The sequence below is a fragment of the Osmerus mordax genome, chromosome 18 (genome assembly GCF_038355195.1).
Source record: "Osmerus mordax isolate fOsmMor3 chromosome 18, fOsmMor3.pri, whole genome shotgun sequence".
NCBI classification, from domain to species: domain Eukaryota; kingdom Metazoa; phylum Chordata; class Actinopteri; order Osmeriformes; family Osmeridae; genus Osmerus; species Osmerus mordax.
Window position 1 is genome coordinate 2,832,315 of NC_090067.1, and position 17,202 is coordinate 2,849,516.

At 46.1% G+C, this 17,202-nt stretch overlaps 1 protein-coding gene across 1 annotated transcript in view; it reads right to left on the reverse strand.

The window, feature by feature from the left end:
• Nucleotides 1–3,798: 3,798 nt before the first annotated feature.
• Nucleotides 3,799–17,202, reverse strand: part of npr1a (natriuretic peptide receptor 1a) — a 57,450-nt gene continuing 44,046 nt past the window's right edge. Inside the window, exons 13-22 of the mRNA XM_067255400.1 lie at nt 16,521–16,592; nt 14,613–14,772; nt 14,239–14,394; nt 12,383–12,551; nt 9,352–9,498; nt 7,449–7,572; nt 6,414–6,482; nt 5,572–5,746; nt 4,773–4,871; nt 3,799–3,950 (exon numbers count right to left, since the gene is read on the reverse strand). Coding sequence (XP_067111501.1) covers nt 3,799–3,950; nt 4,773–4,871; nt 5,572–5,746; nt 6,414–6,482; nt 7,449–7,572; nt 9,352–9,498; nt 12,383–12,551; nt 14,239–14,394; nt 14,613–14,772; nt 16,521–16,592 — 1,323 coding nt within the window. The remainder of the gene's footprint in view (nt 3,951–4,772; nt 4,872–5,571; nt 5,747–6,413; nt 6,483–7,448; nt 7,573–9,351; nt 9,499–12,382; nt 12,552–14,238; nt 14,395–14,612; nt 14,773–16,520; nt 16,593–17,202) is intronic.

Below are 17,202 nucleotides of genomic sequence, written 5' to 3' on the forward strand. Positions count from 1 at the left end.
TCCGAATAAAACAAACTAACTTCCGGAGGGCATGGTGGCCTAGCGGAAGTATTCGCTCCGAAAGAAAGGAGAAGGGCGGGTTCACCGAAGGCTTTTTGACCAATTATTTACCCGATAAGTTTGAGTGACGCGCGGTGAGTACTTTTTCCACTAATGGTAGAAAAAAGAAGATCCGCCAATGAGAGCCTGCGAAGAAGAGCGAGACACTTTCAGGAATCTGCCGCGTAGGTTATGCAAGGAAATGTAGATTACGATATTGTAGTGTATTGATTTTAGATGCAATAACATCTTATCCTTCTCCCATCATGCTGGAAAACGTAAAATATAGAAAAAGTTGTAACAACATTGTAAACGTCTCTCTCTCTTTCTCTCTCTCCGTAGTCAGTAAATGTCTGTCTATGCCCATAACTATATTTTATATCTGTGTGACTGTATCTGTGTGTGTTTATATACACAGTAAACACACATACTTCTTCAAATGCGATTGTGCAGACAAAATGTATATTGCACTTAAGAGATGACATATGACTTGGCTGCACTGTACCATGTTACATTGCAGCTGAGATGTTGTTGCAGTAGGCCTACTGTAGTTGAGTTATTAATGTGCATAGTCCCATCTCAGCACCATGGGAGCTGAGATGGGACTGTTCCTTGACTCTGACCACTGTCTCTGGTACTGTCAGAACTATCCACCACTGACACCTGTTCTTCTCCTTTCTATATGCACTATTTGCATGTTGCTTTAGATCAAAGCATCTGCTAAATGAAGAAAATATAATATTATTTCAATATTGTTGTTCCATTTTGCAGTGCTGCAGGAGAAAATATGGGAGATTTATTGCATGTGAAAGCAATGTGTCAGCTTCCCTTTTGCCATATGAAGTCATAAGCTGTATCTAACCTGTACATTTATGGACAAACATCTCAGAAACTGACTGAGGTAACAAGTGAACTGCAGAGTCCAGGCGTTTATAGATTCCAAACCCGTCACACAGCTGCCATACATTCTCCACTGGCTCCATTAAGACATTCAACCAAATGTGAATCAACATTTATAACACAACCACACATATTAATAAGTAACATATAGTAGTAAACATATTCTCTAAAATAAATCATTATCTTTAAAATACAGGAGAAGCAACAAAAAGAGCACAGTACAGTTTATATGTTTTCTTCTTTTACATGAAAGGAGTGTTAGAAGTAGATCTGTGAGCAGTCAGAACAGCATACAATGCAACCTGACTGTTTGTGTGACTGTATCTTTATTTGTGTATGTTGGTGTGTGTGACTGTTTCTGTCTGTGACTGTATCTATGTGTGTGACTGTATCTGTGTGTGACTGTATCTATTTGTGTGACTGTATCTGTGTGTGACTGTATCTGTGTGTGACTGTATCTACGTGTGTGACTGTATCTGAGTGTGTTACTGTATCGGTGTGTGACTGTATCTATGTGTGTGACTGTATCTGTGTGTGACTGTATCTGTGTGTGACTGTATCTGTGTGTGTGACTATATATGTGTGTGTGTGTGTCATTGGCCATGGTATCTATTCTACACTGCAGGCCAGACAACAGTACACACCAGTCTGACACTCTAGAAAACACGTTCAGAACTTCACCAGATGAAAGCAGACTGAACACCATCTATCAGATCATCATGTGAAAACAATAACGACAAAAAGAACCCACGACTAAAGGAATCATTCAACAGCTTGATAAAAACAACAGATGTTTTTCTATCTCTGGGCTTGTGGTGCTACATTCACTGGTGAGAAACAAGAAAGTTGAGATCACGGCCCACATCCGCCCAGAGTCCTGACCTGGGTTCAGAACCCCTGAGTCTGTTCACCGCAGTCATTAGGATTCAAACATATGAACATATGTTTGGAGCTGAAATGTATGTGACTCCAGACCAGACATGAGGATAAAACTATGTTTGCAGAGTCGAATACATTTGCAGTTGAGAGGCATTTCAGAATAGAACCAACCTGTTCAATACTGTACAGAAACACATTCACATGACCCAGAACACTAGGCTGACCCAGAACACTAGGCTGACACATTGCTGATTGGGTGAGCAGGGATCTAGCCAGAAGAGAGGAGCTTGATTATAGTGACAGTGTCCGTGGTGTCGTCGCACCACCGAGGAGCTAGGTGGCGCTACTGAGCCACATATCAGACCATGCTGGGCACCAGAGTCACAGAAAGAGGAGTTCATAAGAGGCGACGAGAAAATCTTCATACTTTGAACTTCACACCACAAACACGCACACACACCACAAACACATGCGCACACACACGCAAACATAAACACACACACTGCAAATAGACACCCCCGCGCATGCACACACACCACAAACACGCAGGCAAACATACACAAACCACAAACACACACACCACACACACATGCACACCAACGCACACACACATGGTGGGATGTCAGAAGGCTTGGGGCACCAAGGAGGACAGGGTCTATGAACGTGAAAACACTAAAAGGAATCCTTGCGGGGAACAGCCTTAACTAGTTTAATACAGGACAGGAAACGGTCCCTCCTAAGAATCCAACCTAGACCTTCATCCAGATAGACACTGGAATCAGCTGTTCTCTCCAGGTAGAGCTCCGTGGTGGAGCATCTGAATGCAATTAGGAGGTGGCAGGTTCAAATCCCCCCTGTACGTTGCTTTGGATTAAAAGGTCTGGTAAATTAACACATCATTAATATAAATTTCTGTCTGTCTGTGAGGGCTACCAAGTCTCTCGAACCAAAATGTCCATGTGGCTCTATACCGCAGTTACATCTCCACTCCACCGGGTGGCAATGTTCCACTGCTTGTCCGAAGAGCCAGGCAGGGGTTTAGTCCAGAAGACAGAGCCAGTATGGATCCAATCACTCGTCCTACAGTAAACACCTCCTCCCCCTCCTCTCCCCCCCCTTGGAAACTGTACAGCTCCAATATTCTGTTTCCTTCAATCACAGTCAAGGCGTCACATTCAGCCCCATGAGATCAGAGGTGAGTCTGGCTGTGCCGTCGTTCCAATGGTTCCATTGGTTGGAGGCACTGTCAGTCACCAGCATGTTTAAGTGGACCGTTGCATCATGGGGTGGTTCTATATTGGGTTCGGGCCAAGTTCCTAGGAGTAGAGGACCTAAAGGAGTTCAGTTCACAGAACCACAGCTTCACCACCTTTCGACCTGTGTGTGAAAGGTGTGTAGGTGTATATGCATGTGCGTGGTGTGGGTTTGTGTATGTGTGTGGTGTGTGTGTTTCGGGCAGGTTCTATGTGGATTTCTGGCCCAGATCCAAAACCCTGTAGAACTGGTCTGGCAGTCCACAGAGCCACAGCTTTGCTACAACCTTTGTGATACAGTATACTTTCTTATACACACACATATAGATTCCTTCTGTCAGTCTTCCTCATCCCTCCAACTCTTTCTTCTGCCCCACACCGCTGTGTCCTACACCTCTCTCTCTCTCTCCCCCCCCTCCATGCCCCCCATTATCTCTCCCTGCAGGCTACGTTGGTGCTGCAAACCCAGTCTGCCCTCCACCCCTCCTCTCCCCTCCCCCTTCCTCCGCTTTTAATCCCTCCCTCCCTCCCCCCTCCCTCCTCCCTCCCCCCTTCCTCCCCCCTCCCTCCCTCCCTCCCTCCCTCCCTCCTTCCCACCCCCTCCCTCCCTCCCCCCTCCCTCCCTCCCTCCCTCCCTCCCTCCCTCCCTCCCTCCCTCCCTCCCTCCCTCCCTCCCTCCCTCCCTCCCTCCCTCCCTCCCTCCCTCCCTCCCTCCCTCCCTCCCCCCTCAGGGTGTGTGTGGGCTGCTCTCCCCTAGCAGCCAGTAGGTCCTCATGCGACCTTTGCCCTTCATCTCCACGTCTCCTCGCAGCTCCAGCTGGAAGCAGTGGAAGTCCTCCAACACCGCCCGGGTCGCCTCTGACACGTTGATCTTCAGAGCTGCACACAGGAGCACCACAGATGAAGATACCTCAGTCATACCCATAAGACCAAAAGGAAGTTTGTCATTCCAATAAAGCAGAGGAATGTACTTTTGTTACTGAGAAGGACGTTCGTGACAAGAACGGTCTTGCCAGATCTCAAGGACGGAGAATGCAATGCTTTTGGAACAGCGCTTGGCCATGAAAGATGACGTCAGACAAATTCACGAGAATGGAAAAAGAACATGGATTGATAAACGTCCAAAGACACCTCAGTCATACACCAAAGGAGAAGAGATGTGTCATATAGCACAGAAGAAGAGATGTGTCATATAGAGGAGGATTATGTGAAGTGAGATGATGAAGATGTGAGGTCAGATGATGAAGATATGAAGGCAGGTGAGGATGATGAAGATATGAAGGCAGGTGAGGATGATGAAGATGTGAAGGCAGGTGAGGATGATGAAGATGTGAAGGCAGGTGAGAATGATGAAGATGTGAAGGCAGGTGAGAATGATGAAGATGTGAAGGCAGGTGAGGATGATGAAGATGGGAAGGCAGGTGAGGATGATGAAGATGTGAAGGCAGGTGAGGATGATGAAGATGGGAAGGCAGGTGAGAATGATGAAGATGTGAAGGCAGGTGAGGATGATGAAGATGGGAAGGCAGGTGAGAATGATGAAGATGGGAAGGCAGGTGAGAATGATGAAGATGTGAAGGCAGGTGAGGATGATGAAGATGTGAAGGCAGGTGAGGATGATGAAGATGTGAAGTGACATATGAAGAGGAAGACGATGCGGATGAAGTGAGGTGACGAGGAAGAGGAGGAAGACGCCCTCACCTTCTCCGTTAGACTCCATCCGAGATGCTGTGTTCACTGTGTCTCCGAACAGACAGTACCTTGGCATCTTCAGACCCACCACCCCAGCACACACTGGACCTGAGGACACACACATCACAGATCTTAGAAGATCTCAAACTTAACCTTTAAATGAGTGAGTTCTAAATATTTCCGACGGCCCCCACAGCGCAAGTTATTTTCCGAAACGGTAGCTAGCTACTGTAGCTTTAGTTAGCTTGCGGGCTAAGTTACCTAGCATAATACAGGGCTGCCAACTCTCACGCGTTGGCCGTGAGACACACGCATTTCGACCAGGGCGCAAACACACGTGAAATGGGGGGGGGGGGGGGGGGGGGGGGGGGTGGCTTGCTTTGTAGGCGGCTCTCACTCCAAGGGTTTTTGAAAAGTTGGCAGCCCTGATAATACGCGAAGCAATGCTACTACTACGATGCTAGTGTTACTTGTTTGCCTTCTCATTAGTACATTTTGAAGCCATAATAAATCGTTTGTCGCATAGTTTTTGTCTATCGAAAAATATTCAATTGGAATGTTCGAAATCACATATCTGCGATTACGCTGTGGGACCCGCATTCGAACGATCACATATGTGTGACGCTACTCTTTAACGGGTTAATAAGGCCATGGTTACCACAAAGTGAATGTCACCCCCCCCCCCCCCCACACACACACACATATAAGGTCTCCAATCCCCCCCCCCCCCCTCACCACTGTGCCCCGCCCTCCCTGTCACCACTGTGCCCGCCCTCCCTCTCACCCCTGTAAACCCCCTCCCTCTCACCACTGTGGATGCCTATGCGCAGGCGTAGCTGCTGGTTGGGTCTGTGCCTGATCCGGAAGGTTTTGACAGCCTCCAGCAGGGACAGAGACATGCGGGCGATCTCCCGACCGTGCTGCTTCCCGTTCCGCACCGGGAGCCCCGACACCACCATGTACGCATCACCTATCGTCTCCACCTGGTGGGGGGGGGGGGGAGAGACGGAGAGGGAGGGAGGGGTAGGGATGGGGATACATAGAGAGGGAGAGAGATGGAGGGAGGGGAGGGAGAAAGGAGAAAGATAGAGAGGGGAAGAGAGAAGGGGGGAAGAGAAAGAAAAAAGAGACAATCAATGGAAGGAAGAAAAAAGGGAGAAAAAGAGGGATATGGGAAGGAGAGAGAGAAGAGAAAGTAAGAATAGAGTCAGAACTTGCTCTGTAACTTGTTGGTATGGAAGGAAGGATGGATGGCTAGAAGAGAGATAGATGAGCAAAAGACAGATGAATAGGTGATGGATGGATGATGGATACTGTGAGATTTGAGTACGTAAATACGCTCTCAAACAATATGTGTAGCATCTGCCTTCCGCAGCGTCAAACTTGACATTTCTCCATTGAAAGTGGTTGGGTGGACGATAATGGGACCCCCTGGCTAACTGCCAAAATTAGGAAAATAAAATTTCTTGGTATATCCTTATTGGATTTTAAGGAATGTTATAATATAGGTGTGTATCTATATATTTAAGTACAATGCTGTGACATAACGTTTTTAATTTGTATTATATCGACATTTTCGTAACATTTCTAACGAGCGTTGAGAGCTAGGTGGACGATAATGGGACCCCTTACGCTAGGTCCAGGACTTACCTTGTAAACATCAAAGTTGTCGATGATGGCATCAAAGCAGGTGTAGAGGTCATTTAACAGGGTCACCACCTGGTCACACACACACACACACACACACACACTCCTCGTTAGGACACACAGTGACACTGATTCACTTACAGAATATATTTGTGTGTCTGTACCTATGTGTGTGTGTGTCTATGCATATGTGTGGGTCTACCCATACGTGTGTGTGTGTGTATGTGTGTGTGCTACCTGCATGTGGGTATGTGTGGTGCATGGGTGTGTGTGTATGTATGTTAGTGCTGTCAGTTAAAGGTGTTATTAACGGCGATAACGCAAACCCATTTTAACAGCGTTAATTTTTTTTATCGCGAGATTAACGTTCTTTTTGGCCTAGCAAACTTTGTAGTTTTTTTTCACATGCTGTTGCAACGACTACTGACGTTAGAAAAACTACAACACCACACCGGATCTAGCTAGACCAGAAACAAAACAACAGGCACACCGCACACACTTGTTTGGGCTTGCGAGCCGGCTAAAGAGTAGTAGGCTAACGTTACGTTTTGAGTGGCTAGCGAGCGCGAGACGCCGAAATGGATGCCAATAAGATTCTGAATGGAAAGTTTACTTTTAAAAAGTTGCCAAATGGTTCCATTGACAAGACCAAATTGATCTGTGTGTTTTGTCGTTGTGAACTGAGCTATCATCGCAGCACGTCCAGTCTGAAATACCACTTGATGGCCAAGCACACAGCTGATGCGAATTCTCCACCCCCTCGTCAAAGCCAGGCAATGTTGCAATGTTGTTTTCAATTTAAAAAACAACATTTGCACTAACTAAGCAATCCAATCCACTTTTCCATGTTGATAAGAGCATTAAAATGAGAAAAAATAATGGGACAAAAAGAAATCAAGAGACATTTAGAATAGATAAAACTATTATTAGTATGACATTAATGCGAATAATCGCAATTAAATATTTTAATCGTTTGACAGCACTAGTGTATGTGTGTGTGTATGAGTGTGTGTGAGTATGAGTGTGTGTGTGTGCTACCTGCATGGGGGAGCTCTCAGCAGAGATGGCTGTGAATCCCACAATGTCGCTGAAGTAGATGGTGACTGAGTCGAACGCCTCGGCCTGCACTGTCTCCCCTTTCTTCAGCTGCTCCGCCACTGAGCTGGGGACAGGAGCACAGGCAGGTGTGTGTGTGTTTGTGTGTAAGAAAAGAAAATGGCCTCATGATACTCTACCACTCTACCCCCGCTAACAGTTAACCTGCTAGAAAAAACAGCTTGCTGGAGTAATTACATGATGACGCCAGGGTCAGATTAGTCAACCTCTCTGACCTGCTCAGAAATAATAAGCACAACCCGAAGTTCTTAGTTGATACAGTTCCAAAAAAAGGAAACATACACTTGGTCTTAGTACAAATCTTTTCCCCAATGATCTTCTTGAATTCTTCAACCACGAAATCAAAGCAATAAGGGACCATGTACAGACCGGCCCTGGGCACACGAACTGAGCCTAAGCCCATAGCACTGCTAGCTTAGGCTCTTACTCACCACAGCCCTATCTCTCTGGAAGCATCTCTGGAAGCATTCCTCATCCAATCATTTAAAACACCAGCTGCCTTCTGAACCCCCTTCCTGCCAAACCTGGACTGAATTGGCCCTCCTGTGCTAAGTATTATCAAGAATTGACTGTATCTGGCCAAGACCCTGCTGCCTTTCAACAAGCAGTCATTGAGTTCCTGCAAAATAGCCTGAAGCTCTCAGTAACTATAAGACAATCTCAAATCTGTTTCTTTCAAAAATCCTTGGAAAAGCTGTGGCCCACTGGACACGGAAATAGATTGTTTGAATCCCTCCAATCTGGATTTCATTCTCACCACTGTACTGAAATAGCACTCGCCAAAGTAGGCAATGACTTGCAGCTGGCATCACCTGAATGCACATTTTAACACTGCTGATCTTCAAATTCAAATTTCCCGATGCTTATACCACTACCACATGTTCTAGAAACGTGTCTCGGCAATAAGGACATGGATGACAGCCTCTTTATTCTCAAATAAACCTGAGATGCTACTTCTAGGACAAAAATGAAGGTCTGACCTCAGTTGACGGTATCAAAGTCTACCCAAGCCAACTTGTCAACAAGATCTCTGACTCTCAACGGATCCTGACCTCTAACTTGAATGCCATATTAAAGCATTCCCCATAAATGCTTTTGTCCATCTATTTAACATAAAAAAAGAAACATTCTTGATTCTAGAACATACTCTTTTCAGGCCTCTCAAATGCAGCAACTGGTCTAAAAGGCTGACACAGACTATTGACAAAAACCAAAAAGATTGACCCCATGAAACCTATTCTTACCTCTCTCTACTAGCTTCCAATCCGAGTCAGAGCTGTTTTTAACACTTTACGAGGACATTCTGATCTCAACGCGTTATTTGGTGGTTCCCCAAAATCAGTAAGAGAGAGGCAGATCTTTCTACCAAGGGAGCCGACATTGTCTCGGTGTTGAAGGCTAGCCTTGGAAACCTTCCTTTCTGGACAGTCCTACGACTGAACAACTGCACTGGATCCCACGTAGCCAGTGGGGACCTCACCACCACTGACCCTGTTTTCTCCCCTGCAGTCTGTCACACCTCTCCCTCTCTCTTTCAGTGTGTCACAGTGTGAGTCTGGACACAGGGTAGGACTCCAGCACAGCAGGTATTTAATGGGACAAAGACACACAAAAGCCTGGTGAGCAACCGACCCAAATCCACACAAGAGTGCACAGAGAACCCAAACGAAGGCGACAACTTAAACCGCTGAGGAGGGTTGAGCCGTCAACGTCTTCCAGGTGGCAGGTTTGCCAACATTTGGACCTAAATGACAACGTGGCTCTAATGCTCTCTGATGAACAACACAGAGCAGACCCTGTACTGTGCGTGTGTGTGTGGACCTACTGGGGTAGTATCTGGTAGAGCAGGGCCTCAGCTTTGCGCTTCTCCTCGTGGTAGGCCTGGGTCCTCTCCTCCACCTGCTCCTCCAGGTTGTTGGCGTACTGCTCCATGCGAGACAACAGGTTGTCCAGGATGTTGGAGCCATAGCCTCTACAGATGGTAGAGAGTGTGTGAGAATGTGTGTGTGTACTGTCTGTGAGTGTGTGTGTATATACTGTAGTTATCTATGTTAGTGTGTGTCTGTGAGTGTGTACAACGGGAGTACAAGTACAAGGGAGTACAATGGTACTTAGAAAGAGTACTTAGAGGTACTAAGAAAGTTGTTAGTTTATTTTAGTTAGTATTTAGTTGTTGTTAGTTTATTTCCTCCAGGAACACAATGACACTTATTGAGGGACTTGTTGCACTTGTTGGCTAGTTGTGACTGATTTAACTACTTGTACTCACTGTGAATTATATTATTGTTGCTTGCTTTCCTCTAGGTACGTGAGATATACAAGGTGTGACGTGAGAGCGTGAGAAATGGTTGAAATGCGTGTGTCACACGGCGAAACCCTGAGAGTTGGCAGCTCTGCATATGCTTTTAGGTTTCCTTTAAAAACATCTGTTATCTGGGGGGCCCTAAGATGGTCGGGGAGGGAGTTCCACAGCCTATGAGCAGCAGGCGCAAAGGCCCTATCACCCATGCTGCAGAGCTTGGTTCTGGGGGCTTTAAAGGTGTGAAAGGTTGCAGATCGGAGGGTGCGTGAGGAGGTCTGGGGGTGAGGAGTTCCTTTAGGTAAATGGGGGCATGTCCATGAAGGCACTGGTGGGTGAGGAGGGAGACCTTATATTGGATTCTGAATGGGACAGTAGCCAGTGAAGAGTTTTCAGGATGGGGGTGATATGATCGTACTTGCATACCCTCATCAGGATCCTGGCAGCGCTGTTCTGGATGTATTGCAGTCTCTGGATGCTCTTGCCAGAGATCCCGATGAGGAAAGCATTACAATAGTCCAGCCTGGAGGAGACAAAGGCGTGGACAAGCTTCTCTGCATCTGCCAGGGTGAGTGTTGGACGGAGTTTGGCGATGTTCTTGAGGTGGTAGAATGATGTCTTACAGAGGTGTTTTATGTGGGTGTCAAAGGTGAGCTGAGGGTCCATTTTAACACCCAGATTGGTGACAGAAGCAGAAAGGGGGATGTTTTGGCCAGAGAAGGTGATACTGTTGATGGTGGAAAGGCGGAGCTGATTTGGTGTTCCAACCATCCACAAGATGGCTTCCGTGATGGAACTATTCAACTGAAGGAAGTTGAGCTTCATCCACGCCTCTATCTCCTCCAGGCAGGGGGTCAGTGTATACCTGTTATGTTTTCGTAGTAGCAGTTTAATGTGGTTGAACTCTAGTCTGACTCTAGTCAGAGGGTTAGTGTGTGTAAGTGTATGTTTGTGTATAAGTGTATCCGTGTGTGTGTGTTTGCACGCTTTAAAAGAGCACAGTTCATGCATCGGAGAGACTTCTCACCAGACATGTTTGGTTTCGCTGGGGCATTATTTTGACTGTTTTGTTTCTCCACACTTCAACACGACTTGACTCTCTGATTACCCACTCATCCACCCACTTACAGCACTGCGCTACTGACTGACACACATCATCATGGCTGTAACTTTCTTTAGTTATTTAATACATTCATTTGTTTATCGGAATGCTCTCCATATTTTGTCACAGCCTTAGAGACGTGTATGTGGCAGTATACATATTGGGTTTACGTAAATGCAGTTTGATGTGGCTGAACTCTGGTCTGTCAGAGGGGCTAAGTATGTACGTGTGTATGTGCGTGTTTGTGTGTATCTGTTGTGTTTCCGTAACTGCAGATTAATATGGTTAAACACTGGGGTCTGTTTCATGAACCCCTCTCCAAAAAAACAGGGATTAATGTCCCAAACCTGACAACAAATCAGTCAGGGATAAAGCAGGGATTAAAGTCCCAAACCTGACAACAAATCAGTCAGGGATAAAGCAGTTCCATAAAGGCTAATTCTAGTGCACGAAATCAGTATAATTCGAGTCAGGCTCAAGTAGTCAAGATGATTATGTGGGTGCACCCTGTTCTTAAGGCCGAGAGGGCGAACATGGATCAAATTGATCCACCGTTGCAAAAAGCAATGTTCCTGGCCACGAGGCCTCTCCCTGAAAGCATGTTCTCTTTAAGCAGCGCACTATGACAGCTCCCTCATCCACCACCTCATCATTTAAAGGACACGCCACGACTGACATGAATCATAATAGGTTGAGATCCTTATTATTATTATTATTATTAATATAGACCTTTACTTCATAAAAAAAAACATACACCCACTAAACACATCTAATGTTGACTTTTTTGACATTGTTTAATGTGGACTAAACATGGTTTTGTATTGAGAACACAGAGGATAGAGGCATTTGGATTTAGGTAAAACATTTCTAGTCAATTACTTTGCTTTGCAATTGTACTGTTAACTATTTATGTAGCTATGATCATTCTATTGGGTTAATTTAGATTGAGACAATTGTATGTAGCATCAGCCTAAATGCATTAAGTAGATTTGTCTATCATTTATCATTGTTTCGATTTGTCTAAACATAAACTCTGGAACTGATAGTGGTTAATAAAGTAAAACATGTCATCATGCCAGAAAGTCTGTAGTAAATCATCAGATCAGTGTTACAGGAATGTCTGGTTAGGCAACAACATGCGCTAAGCTTGACAGTTAGCCTGCCCAGGACCGGGTTAGTTTCTCAGTATTAGTTGCCATAGTACCTGAGCTTGAATTACTTTTAACTGGCTTTATGAAACCGAATCAACTGGAAATTAGTAAGATTTACTGACATAAGCCTGACTTACTTGGTAAACTCGCTTTATGGAACAGGCCTCAGGTATGTCAGAGGGTTAGTGTGGGTGTGTGTGAGTGTGTACCTGTTGTGTTTTCGAAGCAGCAGTTTAATGTGGTTGAACTCTGGTCTGTCAGAGGGTTAGAGAGTGTGTGTGTGTGTGTGCGAGTGTGTGTGTACCTGTTGTGTTTTCGAAGCAGCAGTTTTATGTGGTTGAACTCTGGTCTATCAGAGGGGTCTTGGCTCCAGCAGCGCTGCATGAGCTGAGCCAGATCCTCGCTGTGACTCTGAGAGCAGAGAGAGGGCCGCAGGTACGGACACTCGCCTCGACCCACTCTCTCGACTATCTCTGGAAGGAGGGAGAGGGGGGGAGAGAAGAACAATTAATCTATCTGTGGGTACTTCATACTTATTGCTATACTCTCATCTTTTTCTCTGTCCATTTGAGCTCCCTCACCCCTCATGACATTGTCTTCTGCCACTCGCACCCTCCCTCTTTTTACCTCTCTCTTCCTTCCCCCTCTCACTTCCTGTCTCTCTGCCTCCCTCCCTCCCTCCTTCAAATTATAATAGCTTCATCGTCATAAGGCACACTCTCTCTTTCTCTGATGTTAGAATTCACTATCTCTAGGAAGCTGCCTCAAGAAGGAATGTTCTGTCCTTCAATCTCTGCACTCTCTCTCCCCTTCCATTTCTCCAACTTCTTTCTTCTCTCTTTTCACTTCACCTCCATCGTCTTCATCCTATTTTTATCTCTCTCCTCTTTCTCCTCCTCTCTCTCCTCTCAACTGTTCACCGACAGTCTTTCCACACTCAATAGTGTCACACACGAACCTTCCTGCCCTCATTCATTCCTTTCGTCTATTGTCCTTGTCTCTCTCCCCCTCTTTATCCTCTCCACTGTCTCGTTCTGTTTCTCTCTCTCTCTCCCTCTCTCACTCACTGTATCTCTTTCTGTCTCCATCTGTCTCTCTCTGTCTCTCTCTGTCTCTCTCTCTGTCTCTGTCTCTCTCTCTCTCTCTCTCTCTCTCTCCAGGAGCAGGACTCCTGTTCTAATTAAATCTCCCATGATACAGATTTATTTCTGGGAAACTGAGGGCTTCAAAGGTTCAATTATACTCCAATGTCTTTTCTATCTCCACCCCTCTCTCTTCTCTCTCTCCATCCCTCTCTTCTCTCTCTCCATCCCTCTCTTCTCTCTCCTCTGTTTGTTCTCTTCTCCATTTCTCCACCTGTTCTCGGTCTGAATCTCATAATCTCCCCCTCAGTAACAACCGATCACACCTGCACTGCATCAGATGAATGTGTGTGTGTGTGTGTGGGGGTGGGGGGTGGGGGGTATGTGCGTGTTTGAGGGTCCACATGAACCTTTCAGAGCTGTCAAGGGGGTCAAACATACACACACAGATATGGATGGACATGAACACCCACACACATTACCCTGACATTCCAGAGAACAATGAAAAGCTATCCTCTTCCACCAGCTATCTCACCTCTCCCTCCTTTCTTGGTCCTTCCTCCTCTTTTCTCAGTCACTTTAATTTCTCTCTGTCTCTCTCTCTCTCTCTCTCTCTCTCTCTCTCTCTCTCTCTCTCTCTCTCTCTCTCTCTCTCTGTCTCTCTGTGTGTCTCTCTCTCTCTCTCTGACTCTCTGACTCTCCCGAGTTCAGTGCTCTGCTCGTGTCTGTGATCTGAACTGGTCCATCCCTCTCCCCCTCCCCTATCTCTCCCATCCCTCTCTCCTCTAATCGCTTCAGTCCTCCATCCTTCTCCTGTAGTAATTGGGCTGCATCGTCGCTCTCCGGCTGCAAGGAAGCAAAGCACGTCCGCAAGCTCATTTGCATATAAACGAACACTGCGCTGGGATTGGTTGGTATCCCAGTGAAGCTCAGTACCACCTGTGTTTACAGGTGGTTAAGGTGTGTGGATGCCTATTCCTAGTTGAACTGTGACCTCTAGGTCTAGAATGTATTGTAGACAGGCTGACCCTGACACTTGGGGCTGAGCGTGACCCTGACCCTTGACCCTGACCCTGACCTTTGGGGCTGAGCGGGTCTCCCTCCAGGTAGAAGACGCCCCGCAGCAGAGCCAGCTCCTGCAACACGATGCTGAAGCTGTAGATGTCCCCCTTCTGGCTCCCACAGGGAGGGGGGCTCTCTGCACACAGCAGCTCTGGAGCGGTCCACAGCTTCCCTGGGGGGGGGGAGAGAATGTACCATATATATATATAAGCTTTCTATGTGTGTGTGTGTATGCATATGCATGGGTGTGTCTGTATGAGTGTGTGAATGTATGTAGGGGTGTGTATGTATACGTGTGTGGTGTATGTGCATGCGTGTGTGTTTGTGTGTGCAGTATGTGTGTGTATGTGTGTCTGGCTATACGAGCGTGTGTGTGTGTGTTCAACCCACGGGCATAGTAGGCGTGCGTGTCGTCCATGTTGGAATCTCTATGGAAGCTGGCCAGACCATAATCAGTGATCTTCAGTACAAAGCGACTGTCCACCACGCAGTTGGATGACTTGAGGTTGCCGTGGGATACAATCACACTGTTGTGGAGAAAGGCCATTCCCTGGAGCCAATCAGAAACCAGTAAGAAACACAAATCAAAGATTGCCATGACAAGGCTTTTAGCATATAAATGGCAGCAGCTCTGTCCGCCTCAGACAAGTTTGTGATGGCAGGTGGTGATGGTGATTGTAGGCTTTGTACAACATCTGTTGTATGGCCTGTCCGCTTCTCTGAGAGTCTCTCCTCCTCTGCATCTCTCCTCTCCTTCTCTGCTTCATCTCCTCTCCTTCTCTGCTTCATCTCTGCTCTCCTTCTCTCCTTCATCTCTTCTCTCCTTCATCTCTTCTCTCCTTCAACTCTTCTCTCCTTCATCTCTTCTCTCCTTCATCTCTTTTCTCCTTCATCTCTTCTCTCCTTCAACTCTTCTCTCCTTCATCTCTTCTCTCCTTCATCTCTTCTCTCCTTCATCTCTTCTCTCCTTCAACTCTTCTCTCCTTCATCTTTTCTCTCCTTCATCTCTTCTCTCCTTCAACTCTTCTCTCCTTCATCTCTTCTCTCCTTCATCTCTTCTCTCCTTCAACTCTTCTCTACTTCATCTCTTCTCTCCTTCATCTCTTCTCTCCTTCATCTCTTCTCTCCTTCAACTCTTCTCTCCTTCATCTCTTCTGTCCTTCATCTCTTCTCTCCTTCAACTCTTCTCTCCTTCATCTCTTCTCTCCTTCATCTCTTCTCTCCTTCATCTCTTCTCTCCTTCATCTCTTCTCTCCTTCAACTCTTCTCTCCTTCATCTCTTCTCTCCTTCATCTCTTCTCTCCTTCAACTCTTCTCTCCTTCATCTCTTCTCTCCTTCATCTCTTCTCTCCTTCAACTCTTCTCTCCTTCATCTCTTCTCTCCTTCATCTCTTCTCTCCTTCATCTCTTCTCTCCTTCAACTCTTCTCTCCTTCATCTCTTCTCTCCTTCATCTCTTCTCTCCTTCAACTCTTCTCTCCTTCATCTCTTCTCTCCTTCATCTCTTCTCTCCTTCATCTCTTCTCTCCTTCAACTCTTCTCTCCTTCATCTCTTCTCTCCTTCAACTCTTCTCTCCTTCATCTCTTCTCTCCTTCATCTCTTCTCTCCTTCATCTCTCTTTCTCTCCTTGCCTCCCAGTTCATTGTTGGTTTTTGTGTAACAGGTGTTGGAAGGCCTTCAGTTTTCTTCTTTGTAATCTGCAGACGTGATCTCTCAACTACCATAATAATCTCTCATCTACAGACAATCTCTCAACTAATAATCTCATCTGCAGAGATGATCTCTCATCTACACGAATAATCTCTCAACTACAGAGATTCTTTCAACACTGGTTCCACATGCACTCTGGAATTCAACCTCAACACTACACCTCTCTTTTCTTGAATCCTCTGGCACCTCTCTTTCTCTACATCATCTCACCATCCGTTCCTTTCCTCCTCTCATCTCATCTCTCCCCTCCTCCCCCTCTCCTCATCCTCTCATCCTCCTCTCCTCTCATCTCCTCTCTCCCCTCCTTCCCCCTCTCCTCATCCTCTCATCCTCCCCTCCTTCTCCACCTGCCCGTCCTTTAGATGTGATGCTTCTGTCTACCTGTCGCAGGGGGATTCCAGGAAATCCCTGACATTATAAACACATATCACACTCATACACAGGGATTAGGACTGGGCTCAATGTACTCATGATGAGATGTAGGTAGTCTGGGGGAGGGTGTGAGTATTCAAACTGGGGGGAGGTGTGTCGGTGTGTGTGTGTAGGTGTGTGTGGACTAAGAGAGAGTGTGTGTGTGTGTGTGTTTACCTTCACAATGTCGTTGATGAGTGAGTATCGAAACATCCAGTCCAAGGTGATGCTATCACTCTCCATGAGATCCTGTCGAACACACACACACACACATACACACACACCCCCATTCATTTACAGGCACACACACATACACACACATACACACACATAGACACATACACACACACATATACACACACACATACACACACATAGAGACACACACATAGACACACACACATACACATGCATTTACAGACACACACACACACACACACCATGAGCTCTGTTACATCTTAATATAACTATTATACATAAATAACAGTTATATATTCAGTGACATGTACCTGGCATATAAAGGTCATGCAGAGATCAACCCTAATCTTGCGCCATAATATCCATAACAGTCTATAGAAGAAACACACAGACACACACAGACACACATACAGCACATACACACAGGGGGAGGTACTATACTGATAGCACATACATTCACACACACCCACACAAACTGTAGGCGACCTGTTCAATGACTACCCATTAGAACGGGACCTTTGATGAGCTGGTGGAGCAGGCTCACTTTGGGTTAGTTATAGCATTAAAGAGCTAGCATACACCGAGTATGTTACAGCTATTTATGTTGCGTGTTTGTTACAGCCAAGCTGGTGTGCACTCAAGTCAAATATAATGCACCCAA